The sequence below is a fragment of the Pristis pectinata genome, chromosome 25 (genome assembly GCF_009764475.1).
Source record: "Pristis pectinata isolate sPriPec2 chromosome 25, sPriPec2.1.pri, whole genome shotgun sequence".
NCBI classification, from domain to species: domain Eukaryota; kingdom Metazoa; phylum Chordata; class Chondrichthyes; order Rhinopristiformes; family Pristidae; genus Pristis; species Pristis pectinata.
Window position 1 is genome coordinate 6,013,138 of NC_067429.1, and position 14,292 is coordinate 6,027,429.

At 44.2% G+C, this 14,292-nt stretch overlaps 1 protein-coding gene across 1 annotated transcript in view; it reads left to right on the forward strand.

Moving 5' to 3' along the window:
- Positions 1-1,748: 1,748 nt before the first annotated feature.
- lasp1 (LIM and SH3 protein 1) overlaps positions 1,749-14,292 on the forward strand; it is a 124,438-nt gene continuing 111,894 nt past the window's right edge. The window contains exon 1 of the mRNA XM_052038613.1: positions 1,749-2,246. Within this exon, the coding sequence (XP_051894573.1) occupies positions 2,178-2,246 (69 nt within the window). The 5' untranslated portion in view covers positions 1,749-2,177. The remainder of the gene's footprint in view (positions 2,247-14,292) is intronic.

The window sequence follows — 14,292 nt, forward strand, 5'->3', positions numbered from 1 at the left end:
CAATGTTCATGCTGTCAGATTGGAGACTACCAAGGTGGAACACCAGGTGCTGTTCATCTAATCAGTGCCTAGCTTCAACTTGGCAGTAGAGGAGGCTGTGGACAGACATGATGGTGTGGGAATGAGAAGTGGAATTAAAAGGGCTGGCCACCAGGAGGTCCTGAACAACATATAGCACCCCAAGGAAGATGTCCCCACCATCGAGGACATCTTCAAGAGGTGGTGTCTCAAGAAGGCGGCATCCATCACTAAGGACCCTCACCTTCTGGGAAAGCCCCTCTTCTCATTACCACCGGAGTCTGAAGACCCACATTCAATGATTTAGGAACGGTTTCTTCCCCTCTGCCATCAGATTCCTGAATGGTCCAGGAACACTACCTCGTTATTCCTTTTATTTTTTGCACTATTTATTTATTTTGTAATTAATTTTATGTCTTTGCACTGTACTGCTGCCGCAAAAGAACAAAGTTCATGACATACAAGTCAGTGATAATAAACCTGATTTTGATGATATTTCATGGGAATGTTATCCAAACAAGACTTGACTTTGACCCGTTGAGGAGCTATCGGAGCAGTTCAGTCCAAGGGGCTGGGTTCAAAAGCACATTGTGAAGGAGGAAGACGTGGAGAGACATGGGATTAGGGCTTAAGGACAGCTTCTATCCCACTGTGATAAAACTATTGAACGGTTCCCCTAAACGATGAGATGGACTCTGACCTCATTGTCTACCTTGTTGTGACCTTGCACATTATTGTCTACCTGCACTACACTTTCTCTTTTATATTGGTATTGGGTTATTATTGTCACTTGTACCGAGGTACAGTGAAAAACTTGTCTTGCATACCGATCGTACAGGTCAATTCATTACACAGTGCAGTTACATTGGGTTAGTACAGAGTGCATTGAGGTAATAGTAACATGGAGTTTAAATTTAAAAGTGTAGAACGATTATAGTAAGGGTAATGAGTAGATCTGTAGGGAGCAGATTGCAATGAGTCGCCAAACTCCGGCGCCATCTTGCATTTTACTCTGTACTGTTGTTTTTACCTGTACTACCTCAATGCACTCTGTACTGACTCAATGTAACTGCACTGTGTAATGAATTGACCTGTATTATCAGTATGCAAGACAAGTTTTTCACTGTACCTCGGTACAAGTGACAATAATAAACCAATACCAATAGATAAGTGAAGGCACAATCACTAATGATGGAACAGGTAAAATCAGGGATACCCCTCCTCCCCAAGTCAAATTTAGAGGAACTACAAGCTGCAGGACTGGTCTGACCCACGTGTTTTGTCAAAAAAACTTCCCCTATTACCATCCGACACCAGGTGAACACCACCACCTGCAGCTCCTTGGTCGCTGGATCTAAATCTTAGAACCTCCTTCCCATCAGCACCGTGGGAGCACCCTCACCAGGACTGTCTGCAGGTAAATGGGAATAGTATAGATGGGTGACGTGGTGGACCGAAGGGCCTGTTTCTGTGCTGTACAACTCCATGAGTCCAATGGTTCAAGGCGGCGGCTCACCACTGCTGTCTTAAGAACAATTAGCGATTGACAATTAATGTTGCTCTTGCCAGCGACGCCCACAGCCTGATAAATGACTAAATCACACAAAAAAGGCTCCATTCCGATAAACCTTTGGTTATCAGTGCAGCCTCGGTCATTGCACACACCTGTGTTTGATAACATGACTATGCTCTTATCCAGTTAAATAAATAGAAGTTAGTTTGGCTGGCATGATCTTCAAAGACGAGCGATACACAAACCGAGCATTATTCGCTCTGGATTGTTTGTGGCGGATAAACTCGCCGTCTGTTCGAACGTTTACACCGTCTTGTTGAATGAACAATCTTCCAAGCCCCCTTCCATTTTCTGAACGAGTACGCCTCCAGCAGCGTGCGCGCTCACTTAAAATCTCTTTCCCCGCCCCCGCCGCTAGACCCAACCCTTTTCGGACGTGCAATTTCTTCGGAGCTCGCTCTCAGGGGCCCCTCCTGTTTATTCCCCTGATTAGATCAGAGAGAAAACAGCTTCACATAGAAGCGGAAGGAGAGAATCAGACGGAGAGAGAGGGGAGAAAAAGTGGGAAATATTCACAGACGTCGGGAAAGACCGAATTGCAGCTGGAAAACGAGAGAGGCAACAAGCGAAAAAAAAAGCTTGTAAAATGAATCCGCCGTGCGCTAGATGTCAAAAAATCGTCTATCCGACCGAAAAAGTCAACTGCCTGGACAAGGTGAGCTGAAATCGACACGATGGTTGCGCGCTCCGGATTCCCCTTGATCAGTTACATTGCAGCTCGTCAGTTTCACTGTGGCAAACTATAGCTCGGCAGTTTCATTGTAGCAAGCGGGAGCCTGGCACCTACATTAGTAAATTGTAGCCCGACAGTCACACGGTTACAAATTGTAACTCGACTATTACACTGTGGGAAACTGTGGCGAAATCTTGTCACGATTTCCGCTTCTCTTTCTCTCTCGCTATATTTTAGAACCTTCTCGCCGCTGAAGGCGCCAAGAAGGCGGAAGTATATCAACCCACCCTTTTCTCTCTCCAAATGGACCCCAAGATAAAATCAGTTTCCATACGTGGATGTTTGGAGACTTTTCTTTTGAAGGAGATTTTTAAAAATGTTTATTTTTCGGGAAAGTACTGAAGGCTCCCTTCCTTGACTACCGGTTTTAAAATTTGTGTTTGTATCCCTCCGTTTTCTTTAAATCGCTTGGGAATTAAATTGTCATTTCTGAAATAAAATTATTTCGGGCTTGTGTTGGATTTAAATCTCAAAAAATCAATACAGGTCAATAGGGCGTTGGGAAAATTGAACGTTTCATTAGAGATAAGGCTGTTTGAAGGGCGTGGGTCCATTTATCAAACGTTACACTTTAAAATCGGATCTGGAAGAGTTTTTTAGTAGAAAGTTTGGACGGCTTTTGCGGGTCAATGTAATTCCTGAAAGCAAAACTTTTTTTAAAAAAAAGTAAACGGTACACTTCTCCTTTCTTTAAAACAGAAAGAAAATAATTATTAGTTTCCCAAGGCCTTGTTTTGTTTAAAGGAACATTTTGAGATGAAGGTCAACGTAGACTTTAAAACTTTCTCCTCCTCCTTGAAGTGTTTGGGTAGATTAAAGTTCAGTTTTTTCAGATACTGTTAATGGAATAGTGTATTAATTCACAAACCTTAAAATTTAACTTTTTGTTCTAATGTGGGGGGGGGGAGGATTGATAGAAAAATGTAAAATTTTGTTTCTGGTACAAAGATTTAAAACCTTGTACAAAGATCCTTGTAAAGTCTTTTACAAAAGACTTATTTTAACCTCCTACACCCACTGGCATGCCAGCTATCAATGGTGCTGCGGTTGCCTGGGTTCAGATGCCAGCAGTGTTACAACATTCAACTCAAGTTGACCATTTCTCATGCATGAGTTTGGCCTCACCAATGGTGTCAATGGAGGTAAACGCCACGGGAAAATTTCCTGAATCTGCAGGACACGAAGTGCTGGAAGAGGTCTTCCCATTCTGGGTGATCATCCTGACCCCGGTTCTCTTTCTCTCTTCACGTTTGCCACCCGATCTGCTGAGTGATTCCAGCATTTTCTTGCTTTTAGTAAAGATCCTGTTGCAACTGAAGCTCATCCAGCACAGACCAGTGGAAAACAATGCAGACATCACAGCTGAAATTCATCCATTGCTCTTCATCATCCTCCCCACACATAGACTCGGCCAACACTGCAGTGCTGGTGTTGCCCTTCCAAATTGGGACATTCTATTGCTTGTAATTAAACCTAGCACTGTCTTGTAAGCATGGATTACTGCAACACCACATATTGTGGGAGCTTTATGCTTCTGTTTACAATACTTTGGGTTCACTGTCTTGAACCCTTGGCATCTAGGCTTTTTTCAAAAAAAAAATTCAGTCAACATTCCAGAGAGGAAACAGCTGATTCTCATCAAACCAGAAAGAAGTCATCAGCCCACTTAAGTGTTGTTGGTTTGCTTTAGTTTATGTTGAAATGTGAAAGTAAAATCTCTCTCATTATAAACTGTGAGACCAGCCTGCAAAACTCCATGGTGAGTGCAGGCAGTTCCGTTAGAATGTTTCCCAACCATCAAACTTTCCAGGTTTGTTTATATTTCCTAAGCCGTCCAGTTCTATCTTTGACTGAGCTCTGGTTGTGTGGGTAAAGATGCGCGACAGATGCCCAGTCAGTCTTCTGTTAAAAGCAGAAAGCAAGATTTTTAGCACTGATTGTCGCCTCACGCCAAAGCATTTTTCAGCTAATGAAGAATTTTATGAAATCTGCTTGGTACATTACAACAGTGACCAGGGCTATTGATTTGTAAACAGCAAGCCCTGATTAAAAATGGCCAGGTAAATCGTTAGCTTAATGATGGGACAAGGGCCTGTTCCTGTGCTGTATGAGTCTATGTTCTAAATCACTTCTGATCTAATTGAATAGGATCAAAGGGCTGAATGGCCAAGTTCAATGTTTCCATAACAACACATCATAAATGTGAAGAAATGCATGCACCAGTATATACTGTTAATAACCTGGTGAATGAGAGGTAGGTCACAATCTAACAAGTTAATGCTGTCAATTTTAATTCTTATATAGGCACATGGATGTGCAGAGAATGGAGGGATATGGACCTTGTGTAGGCAGAAGGGATTAGTTAAGTTTGGCGTTTAATTACTAGTTTCGTTAGTTCGCACAACATTGTGGACCGAAGGGCCTGTTCCTGTACTGTTCTATGTTCTGAATCTGCTTTACCGATGCTGACTGAGGCATTAATATTGTCCTGGAGTTCAGGCCAACTCCCCTGATCTTCAGTTGTCTTTTGCATTCACCCTCGGAGGCAGCAGAGGGACTTTGATTTTACTTTCTCATTCAAGATGCAGCTCCTCATTACAGAACTCTCTTAGTACTATGGTATAATCCTAGATATTTTTTTTGTGTGTGCTTGGCTCTCTGGAGTAGGGCTTGAATCCAGACCCCTCTGGCTTGGGTGATCGCACTACTACTGAGACACAGTTGATATTTGGTTAAGCATAGCCAGTGTGTCCTGCAGTTGGTATTGGTTTATTATTGTCACGTGTACTGAGGTACAGTGAAAAACTTGTCTTGCATACTGATCATACAGGTCAATTCATTACACAGTACAGTTACATTGAGTTAGTACAGAGTGCATTGATGTAGTACAGATAAAAACATAGTTTAAATTTAAAAGTGTAGAATGATTATAGTAAGGATAATGAGTAGATCTGTAGAGAGCAGTTTGCCATGAGTCACCATGCTCCGGTGCCATCTTGCTTGGAAGAGCCTTGGTCTTGTGTTTGAAGAGAAGGTTTGAATGCTCCGACTCCTCATAATGCTTGGGGGATCTCTCACTCCCGCCTGCTGAAGGCCAACTGAGTGTTGGTTTGGAATCCCAGAAACATGCTCTTTGGCCCACCACGCCCATGCTGCTTGTTGACCTATCCACATTCTTCCCATTTACTTGCAGTAGATCCGTAGCCTTCTATGCTTTGGTAATTCAAGCACTTACCTAGATGTTTCTTAAATGTCCTGAGAGTCTCATCCTCCACCACCTCTTCAGGCAGCGCGTTCCAGTCTCTGTGCCATAAAATTCCCCCTCAGATCCCCTCAAAACCTCCTACATCTTACATTATACCTACGTTCTCTCCTCTTGGACACCCCCTACCACTGGATAAAGAGTTTTACTATCTGCCCTAACTACCCCCCCCCCCCTTGTAATTTTATACACCTCTCTCTGGTTTAAGGCCTCATCTTGTAAGAAGGTCCTCAGGACCATGTGGAGGGACCATCTGACTATGTCCTTGATGTGATCTGACCTCATGTGTCCAACTCAGTGTTACCGTTGACCCGTGGCCATCATTGGGCAGACGTTGGTGCCAGTGGATGTCAGAGGAGCAGTGGTTTTGACTGCACTCCCAAGAAGCTATGGTTGGAGGCTGTTGTAGCTCCAGTTGCTGTAGGAGTTGTTCCGGTATTGGCTTTGAAGACATTTAAGTATAGTGCCCAAGACAAAGAGTTTGGGAGTGACCTCTGCTCGTGCCCTTATCCCAATTTTTGCATTGATAGCACTTCTTCCTGTGTCCTTGTCTTCTAGCCCAAATTGTTTGCCATGTTTCCTATGCTTATAGCGACAACTGAGAGGAAACAGCTGATTCTCATCAAACCAGGAAGAAGCTACCAGCCCACTTAGTGCTGTTGGTTTGCTTTAGTTTATGCTGAAATGTGAAAGCCAAATCTCTCTCATTATATTACTGTGTGACCGAGGTACAAAACTCCATGGTGAGTGCAGGCAGTTCCATTAGAATGTGTCCCAAACTTTCTAGGTTTGTTTATATTTCAGAAATATTACAATAACTATACAGTGCTTTTGGGTGACCTGTGGTTGTGAGAGGTGCAAATTGGAGACACGAGACTGCAGATGCTGAAATCTGGAGCAACACACAAAAAAACTGGAGGAACTCAGCAGGTCAGGCAGCATCCTTGGAGGGAAATGGTCAGTTGATGTTTCGGTTGAGACCCTTCATCAGGACTGGAAAGAAAGAGGGGAGATGGTCAGGATAAAAAGGTGGGGGGGGGGAGGGGTGGAGCAAGAGCTGGCAGGTGATAGGTGGATCCAGGTGAGGTGGGGGGGGGGGGGAGGAGAGTGGGAATGATGTAAGAAGGTGGAAGTAACAAAAGGCTGAAGAAGATAGAATCTGATAGGAGAGGATGGTGGAGCCTGGAATAACGAGAGGGAGGTGAGGAGAGGAACTGGTGAGAGGAGTGTGTGGGTGATGGGCAGATTGAGAGGGCGGGGAAAGTGACGGGGGCTGGTGGGATAAGGGAGGAAAAGAAATGGGGGGGGGGGTGCAGTAAAATGCAAATCTCTTCTTACAGTGATTCTTGTATCTTCGTTCGTGGAGGAGTGTTCCTTCAGCTCTCAAGTGGTTAAAATCATTATTGGAGTTTGGACCTACCACACACTGTAATAACCACATGATGTTGTAATTGCAATTGAAAGCTTGTGTGGATGGTAATTAACTGGAAGGCATGGGACAAATTGGGGGGTTGCAAAGTGACCTGATTAACTCGGTAGCAATCATTCCTGCACTCTGCTTGTGTTAAACCAGATGGGATTAATCTTAGATTATGTTGGTTTTGTTGTTTGATTACAGAGTTTCTCTGGTTGGGTTTGGCTCAGTGGGGTGATTACTGCAAATATCCTTTGTTCCACCCCACCTCTCTTCTCCCCCCCCCCCCCCCCCCCCCCCCCCCCAGGTGTTGGTAGATGGCTGAATTTAGCTCCTGTATTGAGAGCTAAAGTTGCTGGAAATGCTCAAGGGAGCCATTGGTATTTCAAGACTTTGTTGGTGCAGCCCTATTTCCAGCTATTGTATGTGGGCTGAGGATTGGCAAAGGGCTTTCAATCCAGATAAATGTGAGGTATTGCGAGATCAAACCAGGGTAGTGAATGGTGGCCCAGGGGAGTGTTATGGAACAGAGGGACCTAGGACTGCAAGTGTATAGTTCGCTGTAAGCAGCATCACAGGTAGATAGGGTGGTGAAGAAGGTGTTTGGCATGCTGGCCTTCGGTTACGGTATTGAGTATAGGAGTTGGGAAGTTATGCAGTTATATAGGATGTTGGTGAGACTGCACTTGGAGGATTGTGTACGGTTTTGGTCACCCTATTATAGGAAAGATGTTAGTAAACTAGAAAGAATGCAGAAAAGATTTACCAGGATGTTGCCTGGACTTGAGAGACTGGGTTGGAGTGAGAAGTTGAGCAGGCTAGGACTTTATTCCTTGGAGCACAGGAGACTAAGGGGTGACTTATAGAGGTGTATAAAATCACGAGGAACATAGGGTGAAAGCACATAATCTTTTTCCCAGGGAGAGGGTATTAAAAACAAGAGGACATAGGTTTAAGATCAGAGGTGAGAGATTTAAAAGGGACATCAGGGGCAGCTTCTTCACACAAAGGGTGATGCGTATTTGGAATGAGCTGCTGGAAATAGTGGTTGAGGTGGGCACATTAGCAATGTTTAAAAGCCATCGAGATGAGTACATGGATAGGAGAGGTTTGGAGGGCCATGGGCCAGATGCAGGTAGTTGGAACTAGCTCGCTGGGCAACATAGTTAGCATGGATGAGTTGGGCCGGAGGGCCTGTTTCCATGCTGTGTATGACTCTGTTCCAGCCGGCCTTCATTGCCTCACAGTTTTAAGATTCTCTCCATTGTAAGCAGATAATTACATGACTTATTCCTTCCTATCTGCAGCTCTACAACCCACATCTGACCGCGCGGTCATTCCCAAATTTAACTTCCCCACCAATGGTGGCTGTACTTGCAGCTGCCTGGATCCTAAGCTCTGAAATTCCTGCTCTAAACCTTTTAATGTCTCCCAGATGCCACTTAAAACCAGCCTGAATGACCAGGCTCTTGTCATCTGACCTACCGTGTGACAAGTTCTGTCTGATAAGGTTCCTGTGAAACATTTTTGTTTTTGTACATCTGTATGAGGAGCACTGACCCATCGGTTCCCCATGGGTAACAGTTCAGATCTGCATTTCTGAATGCTCTGGATCCTGCCCCGGTTGTTAAACACAACCAAAAAATAAGGTATCTTTTAAAATCTTAGCAGGTTCCAAACCACTTCACAACTGATGAATTACTTTTGTAAGGCATAATCACAGTTGTAATAAAGAAAGCAAAGCAGCAAATTATGCAGCGCAAGATCCTATAAACAGTGATAGAATAATTAGCAGATTCAAAGTGTTTCAGTAGTGTTGGATGAAGACTTGGTTACCATGACAACCAGTGACGAAAACTGGGTTTCAGAAATTGTAGGTCATGGAAGACTGGGGGAGGTGAAGGGTTCCATGGTTTTGATTAAATCTAAGCCTTTCTCCCCTTGAACAACCTTTCCTTCCTGATGGAAAGGTTAGCATTCCATTAGCCTTTCTTTCCCAAGTGGCATGGTAAAAGTGGTGCTCCGTGAAGTATGGGTGACCATTGGCAGGGGGCCAGGGGAACTGCCAACAATACATCCTATCAGAGTTGGCCACCAGACCACCCTCGCTACACCTGATGTTGTGCCTGTGGCGTTCTGCTGCCCAGTGATTGAATCATTGAGTAACCAAACTGATTTGTATTCAATTCATGGGTTTGGACAGGATGGGTTTGCATAAGGTAGATAGATTTCCGTAAGGGGCTACGATGAAATGGAGTGAGTGAAATGAGAGGTAGCTGAAAGGGAGAATTTGGAGGGAAGCAATTAGGGGAGAGGGAACAGAAGTAGGGAGACTGAGGGGCAGGTTACTGGATCAGGGTGGAGGGTATGTGAAGGAGGCAAGGAAGGGTGTGTGTGTGTGTGTGTTTAATCACTGCAGCAGAGTCTTGCATCCCATTGTCCTGGACCCACTTGCTACAACAGGGCCAAGATCTTGGTCCCTCAAATACGTCTGGTGGCTGGCATGCAATGGCCGCCCCATGTTAAAGGAAATTAATGCAGCAGTATCTTCAACTTGGACTCTTGACCTCACAATCTACCTTGTTATGACCTTGCACCTTATTGTCTACCTGCAATGCACTTCCCTGTAGCTGTGACACTTTACTCTGTATTCTGTTATTGTTTTTACCCTGTACTACCTCAATGCACTGTGTAATGAATTGACCTGTACGAACAGTATGCAAGACAAGTTTTTCACTGTACCTCGGTACAAGTGACAATAATAAACCAATACCAGCTTCTCAGAATTGGAGTCACCCTTGACCTCCAGGGAGCACCCAAGAAGAAGTGAAGGAAGCTGTTGCATAAGTGGATGGCTCAAACACCAGGGGAAGCAGCAGCATTACAACTGTGGATAAAAGATACAAGGGAATCGTGAGGGGAAAGTTCTCTGGGCAGAAATTAGTTTTCATCCAGAACTCATTGCCTGTGGGGGTTGATAGGACCAGATCGGTCAATGTGCTCAGAAAGGACCGGATCGCCGCAAGTGATTGGCAGGGCTGTAGGGAGCTGGTTGGTGAATGGTAGCGTTGGGAAAGTTGGTAATAGGAGCCAGCATAGTCGTAGGGCTGAGTACCTTCCTTCGGTGACTTAACAAATATGATTGTCTGAAATAACAAAGGGTTTAAAACAGAGAGCTGATTAGAGCAGTGACACTGGTCCCATTGCTATGCTAAGTGCCAAATTTCTGTTGTCTTGAAGTGCTCTAGTCCACTAAAGGCTCTCTCCTCAAGTTGCTACTGTGACCATTACATACTGCGGAACCATTGGGATAAGTGGAATAGGGCTAGCTGTGATGAAACTTCTTGTGGCTTCGTCTTTTTGCTGAATTTGATCGTTTTCTTCCTCTTTTTGAGTTAATGCCCTATAAAAATCATGTAAAGAAAACTTGTAAAATATCAGAGCTATTCAAATATTTTGGCTCATTAGGAATGGTTTTGGGTAAGTACAGACATGTTGGCGGTATTTTTCATTCCTAGAAGTACTGACATATCTCATGTATTATCTAAAATCATACTTGGTAATCTCAGTTTACGGTACAGTCACATTCCAGGAAGTGAACTTGAGATTCATGAGGCTGCAGACTTCTTCCCCAGGAAAATCCTTTTTAAAAAAAAAAGATGTACATCATTAGTGGTGTCTTGGAGGTCATGCTATTGCCTTGGAGTTAGATGGAAGTGGTTGGAAGCCCCAGCAACCTAAGCACGTAATGAAGGTTGACAGTCATGAGAGACTGTTCCAGTATTGGAGGCAAGGTCTTTTGGATGAGGCATTGCATGCAGGGACCATCTGTCCTCTTGGTTTGAGCTTCCTGTGGAAGCATTTGAACAGAAGAGAGTTTCCCCTTCTCATTCCTCCAACCAACATCTAAACATGAACTCAGTTATCACAATGCTGCTTGCGAGATCTTTCTTTGTGTAAAATGCCTGTTAATCTTTCCTATCAATGGTTTGTACTTTGATGGTTCCTGGATATCCAGAAATAAGTCACATCTGTGTGCATCTGTTCTTTCTACCAGTGTCTCGCCTGTCATTGTGGCTCGATGGCCCATCCTGTGGGACCCTCCTGTCCTGGGAATCTCTCAACAGAACCTTTGGAGTACCAGCATCTTTTGGTTGTGCAGATACATGAAATGAATCTTATGAAATGGTTTGCACAGAGTGATTCTTTTCTTTAAAAAAAAAATGGAAGTTGGTCATTATTTGGTATTCAGTGATTTAGTTCAAATTTGAGTGAAAGTAATTTCATTTCTCAGAGCTTTTCATTTACACAACTTTCTGTCAAGTTGGGAAGTTGCTGTGCATTTGAGAGAAAATCAGTTGCAGGGTTACAGGGAGAATGGGATGTGGGGTTGTGCCATTGGAGTGGGTATTTCCTTGTGACATAGAAGGCCATTCGGCCCATTGTCTGTGCTGGCTCATGGACCGACCCCATCCCCTAATAATTATACCTTTAACCCATTTTCCCCATGTTTTCATCAACCCCTCCCCTCCCAAATTCTACCAGCCACCTACACTAGAAGCAATTTACAATGGACAACTTCTATCAACGTTACTTTCCAACCAGCCCGCATGAGTCTGGGATTTTGGAGGAATCGAGATGAAGCCCATGTGGTCACAAGGAATGTGCAAACTCCACACAAACAGTACCAGAGGTCAGGATTGAAGCCAGGTTGCTGGAACTGTGAGGTAACAACTCTACTAGCTGCTCCACTGTGCTCCTTGAAGGGATGGATGCTGGCCTTCTGTGTCATAATAAGAAAGTAATATTTTTCTAAGTATTCTTTTTCACTGACTTGGGGGGGCAATGGTCCTTCCTACTGAAGCCTAGGCCAGTTACAGAACCTGGGTAAATATGTTTATTCCCTCTTTACCTGGCACACAAATGTTCTCCCTCTCTGAGAAAACACAGTAACTTTTCCAATTGATTTTTGTTTGTCCTCTGGCCTTTTTTTTAAACAAAAGACTTGCTCTTCTTTCATAAACCCCACCAGGAGCTCCCAAGGCAGGCACAGTAGTGTAGTGGTTAGCGTAACGCTTTACAGTGCCAGTGACCTGGGTTCAATTCCGGCCACTGTCTGTAAAGAGATTGTATGTTCTCCCCGTGTCTGCGTGGGTTTCCTCCGGGTGCTCCGGTTTCCTCCCACATTCCAAAGACATACGGGTTAGGAAGTTGTGGACGTGCTATGTTGGCGCCGAAAGCGTGGCGACACGTGCGGGCTGCCCCCAGAACACTCTACACAAAAGGTGCATTTCACTGTGTGTTTCAATGTACATGTGACTGATAGAGATATCTTATCAAAGCATTCACAGCTAGTGAAGTCCCTTTGGTTGTAAAGTCACTGCAACATGTGAAGGAATGGCAGCAGATTACAAAGAAGCAATGTGATCATGATCAGAGTGTTTATTGTGATGTTAGCTGAGGGTTAATTTTTTAGCCTGGACATGCAGAGAAATCCCCTGTTTTTCCATGATAAGTTGCCCTTGAGAAAGTTTTAACAGCTAAATGTGAGCTCATAGAGTGAGTTAATGTCTCATAGAACTGTAGCTCTCCCTCTGCATGAACTGGTGTAGCCACCTAGTTTTTACTTTTGGCTCAAGTTTCCTGGAGTGAGACTTGAAGCACAACTTGGACTCGAGAGTGATTCTAACTGAGGAACGTCAATGAGGAACATCGGCTAAGGTTCCTGTTCTAATTGCTTGCTAAATTGGTCATGCGGAAGAGAGTGTGAGGTGGGGGAAGGGGGGTCGTGGTATCGGGGACAGTAGAGAAGGAAGTTGGATGAGGTTCAGAATCGGAGTGGACTGTTTGTCAGTCCGTAAACAACAGTCATCTGGGAGGGTGCAGAATGGCTCCTTGGGGGTACTTGGAGCCCAAAGGATTAGTACATTGCTCCATTTCCCCTCTCGTCTAGTTGTTATTTGGTCAATTGTTAGTTTAAACATTGATGGAGTTTTGATAACTGAGGTATTGAAGGATATGAGGGAGAAAGAAGTCTGTGTGATTGATCCGTGACCCAATTCCTATCAATGACGTTTGAGGGGCTGAATGGCCTCTTGTTCTTTCTAAGGAGTGACCACTGCCTTAATAACTTTGGGTGAGGAATTTCAGTAAATGCCTATGTGGTGAGAACCCCAGTTTTAAAACTGATACATATTTTGAAAGGCATTTCAGAAACATTCATTTGGAATGCTGCAGGGCATACTACAATATCTGAACAGATGAAATTGTATCACAATGGCCATATCTTTTAGATAAGCATATTTCAACACCAAGGTCCCTTAAGAAATAATTTGCTTTTCTCTTTCCCCTAAAATTCCAGGCTTGTGCTAAGGTCACTGACTCCTTTTTAAATAGAGAACTTGCCCATAGGCTGGTCAAAATTGGCGGACTAGTGAATAGTGTGGAAGACTGATGACGGATACAGCCGCAAATGTGGGCAGAGAAATGGCAGATGGAGTTTAACCCGGATAAATGTGAGGTGTTGCACCTTGATAGGACTAATGTCAAGATATAAGATATTTATTAGTCATGTGTACATTGAAACACACAGTGAAATGTATCTTTTTGCGTTGCTAAGAATATGCTGGGGGGCAGCCCGCAAGTGTCACCACGCTTCCGGCGCCAACATAGCATGTCCACAGCTCCTAACCTGCACATCTTTGGGATGTGGGAGGAAACTGGAGCACTCGGAGGAAACCCACATAGATGTGGGGAGAACGTACAAACTCCTTGCAGGCAGCAGTGGGAATTGAACCCAGGTCGCTAGCGCTGTAATAGCATTACGCTAAGCACTATGCTACCGTGCGGCCCGAGAGTACACTCTTCAGGGTGAGACCCTTAACAGTGTTGAAGAGCAGAGAGACCTTTGGGTGCAAGTCCATGACTCATTGAAAGTGGCTACACAGGTAGACAGGGTGGTTAAGAAGGCTTATGGAATGCTTGCATTTATTAATCGAGTTTTTGAGTATAGGAGTCAAGAAGTTATGATGTATCTCTATAGCACTTTGGTTAGGCCACATTTAGAGTATTGCGTGAAGTTCTGGTCACCTCTCTATAGGAAGGATGTCGAGGCTTTAGAGAGGGTGCAGAGGAGGTTTACTAGGATGCTGCCTAGATTAGAGAGCATGTGCTATCAGGAGAGGCTGGACAAACTTGGGCTCTTCTCTGGAGCGGCAGAGACTGAGGGGTGATCTGATGGAGGTGTATAAAATTATGAGAGGCATAGATAGGGTGGACAAGCAATATCTTTT